Raw genomic sequence first — 9,844 nt, forward strand, 5'->3', positions numbered from 1 at the left:
ACTGAGAAATTACCTCCATTACCTCTCCCCCCCATCCCTGAGTACTCCCCCCCCCAGTTTTTTTTTTGCTGCGGCTTCCCTATTTCATTAAACCACCCTTCGCCACTGAAGTAAAGGATACCATGGCTATAGAATAAAATATTTTTGGGAACCAGAAGTGTTAAATATTAAAAAAAGACAGATCACAACAAACTTAGGTAGTTTTTATTACAAACTGTTTGCTTGACTTGGCGTGTTCCTGGCCCATAAATGGGTAGGTATCATTATTTTATTGTATTTTATCACGTCTCAAAGTAGAGAAATTAAAAAACTATAAGCGCAACACATTTAAAAATGTGCGCAACAATTACAGAAGCCGCACAACTAATTATCTATAAGATCCAAATGACCATTTTCGACAACATCTGGCCTGGGTGACGGACACAAAAAAAGTATCTTCCTCACCTATTATTAAGCATATCCTGTATCTCATCGAAGGTCTTGCCTTTAGTCTCGGGCAGCAATGTGGCGGAGAATATAAACCCGATGCCACAGCACACAGCTAGGATCCAGAACGCTGTGTAAATACCGTAGGAGGCCGCTACGTCGCGGAAAAATCTGGTAATGATGACAAAAGGAGTTATAATTTTAAAACGGATCAGTCGATTTTGATGGATTGTAGTTCAGAACTATCGTTGACAAACCATCTTTGGTTACAAAAAACCGTCTCCAAATAGGTTCTTCTTTTAAGAGCCACGGTACAGACGGACCAACAAATTAGGGTGTTTATGTTACGCGAAATTTGACCGGTGAACAAACGGTTACTTTGTTGTATTTAATTCCGACCTGGTCTTCCCTAATGTGGTATTCTCTTGGTTTACTCCTGGGACGATTCATAGAAATCATAGAAGTATTTTAGGATTCTCTTCTTATTAGGGTCTATTTTGTTTGTGAGAGTAAATGGTAATTCTTTCTTTCTTTCTCTTTGACAAAATATGTAGAATTCACTTAAATACATTTTTTACTACTACAATAAAAGAAAATATCGTGTGCTCCACAACATACCTAGTCCACACAAAGCCAGCGAGCCAGCACATGAAGGAACAGATACCTCCTGCCAAGCACTTGGTCTTCACGGGGAACATCTCTGCCACCAAGATCCATGGTACTGGACCCACACCTAAGGTAAATAACCTTAAGTTAGTATTTTTAACTTCAGCAGTCGAAAGTTTAAATCATAAAGCTGAAGAGTATTTTATAGGGTGCTAACCTCAGAAACTACTGGCCTAATTAAAAAAATCGTTCAATGTTAGATAGCCCATTTATAGAGATAGCTCATTTATAGGCTTTAACCGGGTGTGTGAAATAGTTCCCATGGGACGCGGGTTGAATGTGGAATATGTTTTTTCAGATCGACCCAGTGGTTCCAGCCCTTAGCCCGTTCAAACAAACTCTTCAGCTTTATAGTAGGTATTCGTATAAGTTTCAGTCTTTTCTATCTTTTATTTAAGAAACAAACTCACCCAAAGTGAAGAGTATCATGTAGACGATGAGACACAGCAGCGGCAGGAACGCGATGGAAGTCACGTCGTACTTGTAGTACGAGTCCATCAGCGCGTACACGCCGATCAGAGTCTGATAGCATAAAGAAAAACATGAATTAAATTAAATACAAAAAGCGATAAATATGTCGGGAAAATAAGTATGATGGAAAATATGACACAGGGGCGGGTCCAGCTCTCAAAGTTGTACATCCATCCGATATGGCTGAACATAGTGGAAGTACATAAGGATGTATATGTCACCGGAAAATAACAAAACTTGTAAGTTGATCAACTCTCGGAAAATAAACGGCAGTTGAAAGTGTACCTACTATTTGACGGTACACTATTATCCGTCACTTCTTAATACACTTTTTTTATTGATTGGTCGACAGCATTCCTTACAAGGATTTAGCATGTGTTTATTCAGAGAGCTTTTAACCAATCAACGTACACCTTGCCTTTGTCGGGTGATTTATCGGCAAGACGCCGTAAATTAATCAACTTACTAAAATACATACGTTAAATTGTACATTTTAAATGCCTTTTATTATTTTCCGAGAGTTCATCAACTACCTACCTAGAAAATTGATCAACTTACGAGTCTTGTTATTTTTCGGTGACATATACATATAGGGACAGTATCTATATAAAGGTGTATTTAGGGAGTGCAAAAGTGAGTGTAGGTATAGAAGAGCAGATAAGAGAATACGAGAACATTTGTTAGACGTTGTATTTTGCGGAAACTATAGCCAGTTACCGATTTATGTAGGTTCGTAGAAGGATCCTCATCATCATCATCAGCCTATCGCAGTCCACTGCTGGACATAGGCCTCTCCAAGTGCACGCCACTGAGATCGATTTTCGGCTTCTCGCATCCAGCTCCTGCCAGCCGTCTTGCGCAAGTCATCACTCCACCGTGCCTGAGGACATCCTACGCTACGTAAAAGGATACCAATGGCAATTCTTACCAAGAATATAGTGAGTCCAAGTGACGTGGTCCACATCAGTAGTTTCCTTCCAAGACGGTCCACAACCAGCGGTGTGATACAACTCGTCACCACCTGGAAAAAGTGTTCTTGCAAAATGAGACATTATACCTGAAAACATCTTCAGCTTCTAGGCCACTGATGCGATGATAGGTCAGCAGGTGGAGTAAATAATACGAGTGGACTGTATAACATGTCAATATAATGACTTAACACAATTAACATACGAAATAAAAAGAACGCGTGCGCGCGTGCGAACTTTCAAAAGTGGTACTCAAAACACCACTTTTGAACTTCTACAAAAGTCTGGTATTCAGACGACCTATTCATATCATCTTTTATAATATCTTTCTCCCTCACCTGCACAACTCCCATAATGATGGTTCCATCAGAAGGCGACAGACTGGTGCCGACCTTTGAGAGAAGTTCCTCCATGTAGAACAGCAGCACATCTATACCGGACAGTTGCAGTAACATCGCGAGGAATACGCAGATACCTGAAGGAGGAAATATGAGGTAAAATATATGAGGTGTAGTTCTTGTCAAACTTTAGGCGGTTTAGAAAATTGAGTGACTGAAAGTGGTTAAAGTGTTGTTTGGGACCAAAGCATCTAATAGGTTATTGGGTTGTGGAAATCATTGACTGAAAAAGCTAGAAAAATAAAATTGGACGGGTGATCTTTTCGGTAAATAATCACGCCGAGTTTACAAAGATGTCGGATGGAATCAAATAATAAAATATGGCAACTAAAAAATCCTATTCCGTATATGTTTTGACCACAACAAAAACCAGTCTTTGGGTCACGTGAACGGTCTCACAGGAAAAAAATTGGGCACCTTCTGCTTCCCACTCTAAAAGTTCTTGAACTAAAGTACCTTGAAAACATAGCCCTTCTTGGTAGTTGGGTAAATAGTTTCTCACCCAAAGCCTTAACGTTTCCCCTGGAAGCCCAGAGGTCCTGTATCTTTGGCGGATCCTTGTACTCTCGCGTCACTACAGCTTGCTAGCCGTCTAGGTAGTTCTGGTTGAACCGCAGCTTTCGAAGTGCCGCGGAGAGATTGTAGGGTTGAATACGCTCCTTCTAAGCCTCCTAGAGTATCTTGCAATTCTTACCCAAAGCCTTAACGTTTCCCCTAGAAGCCCAGAGGTCCTGTATCTTTGGCGGGTCCTTGTACTCTCGCGTCACTACCGCCTGCAAGCCGTCCAGCTCCGCTTGAACCGCGGCTTTGGACGTGCCGCGGAGAGATTGGAGGGTTGAAGACGCTCCTTCTAAGTCTCCTAGTTTTAGAAAATTGATTTTGTGAGTTGATGGTTTTGTTAAAGGGATAACACATATTAGAGACACATGTGGAAAGATTGGATCAATATCTAAGAAAATATTTGGTAACATATCATATGTACCTATGTATTTTGATCAGGTCCTGGAGCTGGTTATGTTTCATTATTTATCACAAAAGTAGACCATGTAAAAGTTACCGGCAATCATACATTGGGTTAGGTATACTCCTTAAGTGAGGCTGGTATACTCTTACCCCTAATGCACCTATAGTTAGATTAATATTTATCAAAACGAAAAACTTTTAATAGCAGGTCCCAAGTCTGCTGAACCCTCAAGTCAGTCGTGATTGTATAAGTAGAAAAAAATCATAATCCAAAGTGATGGAAGCTATACATTATCACCTCGTCACAAATCATCAATAGAATATTCCTCTACCAAGAATTTCCTTACCTTTGTAAACCAAATAGAAAGGCGTCTCCGGTATGAACCAGGTACAAGGCAAGTACAGCAGCGACAGTATGCCCCCCGTAGCCGTCAGTCCCCAGTAGGAGGTGAACGGCCCGATGGCGTAGGCGAGCAGGAAACCCACGTTGATGAAGAGTAGGAAGAACGCGCTGAGAGCGCCGCGGATTTTGTCCTGCAGAATTGGTACATGTTCGGTTATGTAATTTTTATTATTGCTTGCTCTAAGGCCTAAGGAGATAAACTTGTTCTAGAGTGCAAACATTCTTGCAGACGAAGCACCAGTAGAAGATTTCTTAAACATGTAACTTCGACAAAAATCCAACCAAAATTCTTGTCCACAGAAATTCTTGGCTCCTATACATTGATTTGTAGCATTATAGTTTTCAGTAAACTTCAAGAACTCGCCTTCGAAAACAAATCATGTAGATAATTAGGTATATTATAATTAGCTTTACATCATCATTTACAACTAATCTTGTTAGTGTGTAATCAGTCATGATAAATAGCGCTACCAAACTAATTTATCCATTACCAGCAGTAATAGGAAACCCCGATCGAGTAATCAGCTGTAAATCAGTTAACCATTTATAAGCATTACTAAGTCCGTATTTACCTCAGCATAGGACAGCACGTTAATTTCGGTCCTGCGCCTGATCTCTCTCTGGTCGTGTCGGATCACCGTCCCATCGGGCTATGAGAGTGAAGGAATAGTGAGTACATTTGTGTCTGCGCAAATGCTTGAGCACTATAATATGTCCTGCGCAGCTGGCTGATCCCCTTGTACTTGTTATATTATTTACCTCAGAAATCTCCCCTATATAAATAGGCACGGTTGCGAACATCATCCCCGTGGCACAGCCCCACATGATCCGAGCGACGTACAATGTTGCCAGGTTAGTGGTAACGCCAGCCAGGAGCCACCCGAGTAGCAGGGGGATGTTGGCGCCCATGATTATCCAGCGCCGCCCCACCAGGCGGGACAGGGGGACGGTTATTAGAGGCCCTGGAATAAATTAGATTTTATGTAGGCAAAAACTACGATTCTTTGCAAGATCAAAAATTTACATTTAACCAGCGTAATATGGTTATCTGTTTGAACCAGAATCCTCTGATTGATTAGCGGACTGGATTCGGAAATTCAAAAGATACTCCTCCTAAGCCATTCAGGCCCGCCGGAAGCGGGCGTGAATGGCGGGCGAGCGACTTATCACGTAATATTTAAAAAATACAATATCCTTTTACCAATGATTTCATCTCAATATTTTCGAACACCGCAATAGCGCTAAGAATATTACACTGCCGGTTTCAGTAGCATCTGTTGAAAGATTATTTTCAAAATTTAATATTACCTATTAAAAACTATTTAAGACACGGAACTGAGAGAGGTGACACAGTCCGACTGTCAACCCTCTCTTTTCCACCCGCGTCCTTAACACATTAAATTGACTCCAAAATAAATTGACTGCTTACTTAAATGAATTCCTTAGAGTTATAAAAAAAGCGCTTGCTTCGCTTGTGGTTTTTTCTTTACATATTTTAATTTATTCTGCGCTCACTTTTTGAGTCCTCAATCTAACAAAAAGTTGAGGCACCAAAGTGACAAAAATCACTGGTGCTCGCTTCAGTCACACAGTTTCTTTTTATTTGTGCTTAATACAGAGTTTAATTAGAGGGTCCTAAAACCAACAATTAAAAAAAATATCTTTAAGGTGGTTTTTTTTATAAGCGGTCCAGGTACTTTTGTGACCCAAAACTCAAAAAAAATCGCGCTCGCTACGCTCGCGGTTTTTTCACTTTACAGTACTTTCTTTTAACTGCTTTGGGTACTTATATGTTCCAAACTCAAAAAATGTCGCGCTCGCTGCGCTCGCGGCTTTTCCGATTCACGGTGCTTTCTTTTAACTGCTTTGGGTACTTTTGTGTCCTATAACTCAAAAAATTTCGGGCTCGCTACGCTCGCGGCTTTTCCGCTTTATGCTAGTTTCTTTGAATTTGTTGGGGTACTTTTGTGTCCAAAAACTTAAAAAAAAATTAAGTACATATTTTTTTCTCTCTGCCAAATAAGGTTTTTCGAATTTTTCTTTTTTTTACAATACCCAGTATAATATGTAGTCGTAGGGCGGCATAATCAGTTTTGCACGCGGGCGAAGAAACAGCTAGCGGCGGGCCTGGCCATTCATAAGTCCAGTTTGGAAGATTTGCTATTATTATTATATTATATTAGATAGTAACTTCAGCTATACTTTCTTTGAATATCCTGGTGCTCATCATATCTGAGGGTCTTAGGAGCACTAAGCGTCAAGACTCGAAGCAGCTACTAACTGTCAAATGTCCAGCCAGCCCATTGCCATTCCAGTAGAGGAGAGATCTTACCCAAGAGTCCTCCGAGCACTAGCAGCGAGGCTACCCAGGACTCCTCTTGCAGTGTCGGCACTCGGGGCAGCGGCGAACTGTCGAGCCGCTGCAGCTGCGGAAGTACGGGGGACGTCCAGCCCATTGCCATTCCCGTGCACAGACTCCCGTAGCTTGCTAGAAGGAGAAATGATACTTGAAAATAAGTGAAGGCCACGTGGCTTGCAACCAAATAAAAAAACATAAAATTGACATCGATTCTCCTGTTCAGGATGCGATTGGGAGAAAGCTAAATTATGTATTTACTTAGAAACGAAAAATATCACCCGTTCTATACATCATTAGTCGGGAAAATCACTTTTTGCTGACATTAAATTCGAGTTCTAACTTTAGCAATATTTTCATGTTCCTACCACAATTGTTAAATCCATATCGCAGTTAGTAACTAACATTACCCTACTTCCTGACGTGTTTTGTCACGAGTGCATAGACCGTCAACTTTTTTTTCTTATGTTTATAATGACCGTCTTAAAATGATAATTCTCAAAAGCAATGTGAATAATTTAGGTCCCTAATCTGTGTGATGAAGGCCTTTGCCTTACATTGGGAATAACACCTATCTTAGTAAATTAAAGATATATCGTTGTATGCTTTTTTGTAATTGATTTAAGCCCCAGTTCATCAACCACGCAAACGACAGTTTTCCTGTTTTACTACGAATTTTTACTTAGATACGATTTTCAAAACGAACGTTCATGTTGTCGGTGAACTTCCTGATATCTCGTTAAATAAATCCACACATACATAATCTTTACTCCTTCAAATTAGAATTTAGCGTAACTTTAACTTATCAAGCAACCCGTAGGTTGACCATCTCATTTAATTCAAATACAGGTAGCTATTAACTCGATCAGTATGATTATTCACAAGGTCAATCTGTGCATTTACTTACATAACAAGTAACAACAAAGTATCTACATATTTGTAATAGATATAATAATAATAAAGTCCTTTGTTGCACTTTTTGTGCCTTATGATATTAATTAATTTACAGCTCAGGCTCAAGTTCACCGACAACGTAAACGTCCGTTTTTCACTAAACAACCGTTTGGTTTGAAAATTGAATGTGAAACTTCGGGATTTATCAGACAGGGAGCGGACACGCGGTCGAGCGTTCAAGCGGTCAGTTTTGCGTTCTTTGTGTCATATTCGTATAAATAAAAAGTCGTGGTGGCCTAGTGGTTAAAGAACCAACCTCTCAAATCACCAACCCGCATTTAGCAAGCATGGTGGTTGATGCTCAATCCTTCTCCGTGTGAGAGGAGGCCTGTGCCCAGCAGTGGGACGATATAAAGGCTGTAACAGTGTCATATTACGTTACAAAGATACACATACTGACACAGGAGGCGCGTGACCGCTCTCTATCTGATAGATCCTTTCATAGTAAACGGTTGTTTTAAAAACTGAAGTTAATTTTAGCGGTAAATTTGGCCGTAAATGGTCCCTTTGTACCTAAATGTTTTTTATGGCAACTGGTTCAAATTAAATTGAGTTTTAATCGATTCTGCCTACTAACCTTCACGTGGTTATCGCTCGTACGTCATTACCGAACTGTGTCTGTGTAAATTTTTCTTTAGTGTTTTTCTTCAGACAGATAATTTTCATTCTTTCTTATAATATTCGTTAGTTGGTACTTCGGACGCGCGTTAAATCAGCAGAAAAAAGCTGTATAGAACCACATTAATAAAGAAAACAAATTATAGCTGTATATAAAGTTATAATTTCTACATTATACCTACTTAAGTTAGTTAGGTCTAACAGAAAGGGTAGGTATTAGATTTATAGGTATGTATAGGTAATCTAAGCTTGGTTAGCTTGGAATCTCAAGTCCGCATTCCGCAGCCGTGCTAACTCAGTGTCATAGACGGATAAATCCAACGATTTTAATTATGATGATTTAACTACGCCTTTCAAGTCAGTTTAATAAACACACAGCCTTACTTATAAACGTGAATTAATAATAAGTAATACTTAAGGGCTGTTTAAGAAAATTCTTACTTATAAACGTTGCTTAAGCATGTCTTAACTAACATTTAAGCACTACTTAACACTTTAAGTAGTGATTAGTTAAAATGTTACTATAATAAGAAGGCGATTAGAGATTTTTATAAGTAAGGGGGTAAGCAATTTAAATAAATATTTGAGAAAATCATTGAAATTGTTTTATGCGTTTTCCTTAATAAGGTTCTATTTATGAGGTATGACTTTCATATGTTTTGGTAATTATATTTTTTGGATTAGATAATTAAATAAGTTGATTAGGTTCTCAAGAGTCGATATTATTTAAAACAGAAGACTATCAGTTGTTTACTAAGTTTTCATTTTTAAACCCTTATTTTTGTGAAGTAGTACATATTTATTGATAAATAATTTAATAAAAATACTTAAAAATAATACTTACCTAACGATGCCGCTAAGTATTGGCGCCATTTTAATTGGAAATGCTCCTTCAAATTATCGAACATACTATTCAGAACACAGTATTTAAACTTCGAACTATCTCCACAATTCCAAAGACAATTATCACTTTTTTCACAAACTCAAAAGTGGTTTTATATTATTGTGGAGTTATTTACAAAGACGTCTTAACAGTGAGCCATATCGGTATAATGTGATATACCGATCATTCTACGTGCAAATTCCCTTCACATTTTATTGTTTTTGTTACTTAGAAGAAAAAATATCGGCAATAGTTAATTGTCTTTTAATTCAGAGATAGTAAGCGATTGCTACTTTTTCGTAAGGTCAAGATGAAGGTCGTTCGAGAAAGGTGTTGTCTGTTTTAGATGCTAACCTTTGAGATTAATTATTTTTTTGTCGTTGGTACGGCCTAGTAAGACAATGATTTAATTAGCTGTTTTAAGCTGGAACGGGTGAAAATGTTTAACCGTCAAATCCGTAGCGGACCCCGATTGGGGTCTGAACATCAATGTCACCGTAAGCTCGGTTTAGACCCCAATCGGGGTCTGCGAATGAGTCATACACTTTCCTAATTATTTACGCTCATATTTATTTTCTTTCCAATCAAACCGTATTTGTGAGTACTAAATAAAATAACTAAATAAATTTAAACTATTTTGACGCATTCAAACCTTTCATATTTAGCATCCCTTTAGTAATATACCTTTTGAAAATCCAATCGTAATTACCGGGAATTCTGATCGAACTCGCCATGTTT

The 9,844-nt window shown here is 38.8% G+C and overlaps 1 protein-coding gene across 1 annotated transcript in view; it reads right to left on the reverse strand.

Annotated features, from left to right (window-relative positions):
• LOC124641773 (facilitated trehalose transporter Tret1-like) overlaps positions 1-9,255 on the reverse strand; it is a 10,823-nt gene extending 1,568 nt beyond the window's left edge. The window contains exons 1-10 of the mRNA XM_047179971.1: positions 9,068-9,255; positions 6,628-6,783; positions 5,055-5,257; positions 4,240-4,426; positions 3,624-3,788; positions 2,870-3,006; positions 2,492-2,584; positions 1,503-1,614; positions 1,045-1,159; positions 445-597 (exon numbers count right to left, since the gene is read on the reverse strand). Of these exons, the coding sequence (XP_047035927.1) occupies positions 445-597; positions 1,045-1,159; positions 1,503-1,614; positions 2,492-2,584; positions 2,870-3,006; positions 3,624-3,788; positions 4,240-4,426; positions 5,055-5,257; positions 6,628-6,783; positions 9,068-9,131 (1,385 nt within the window). The 5' untranslated portion in view covers positions 9,132-9,255. The remainder of the gene's footprint in view (positions 1-444; positions 598-1,044; positions 1,160-1,502; positions 1,615-2,491; positions 2,585-2,869; positions 3,007-3,623; positions 3,789-4,239; positions 4,427-5,054; positions 5,258-6,627; positions 6,784-9,067) is intronic.
• Positions 9,256-9,844: the final 589 nt, after the last annotated feature.

This window comes from Helicoverpa zea, chromosome 23 (assembly GCF_022581195.2).
Source record: "Helicoverpa zea isolate HzStark_Cry1AcR chromosome 23, ilHelZeax1.1, whole genome shotgun sequence".
NCBI classification, from domain to species: Eukaryota; Metazoa; Arthropoda; class Insecta; order Lepidoptera; family Noctuidae; genus Helicoverpa; species Helicoverpa zea.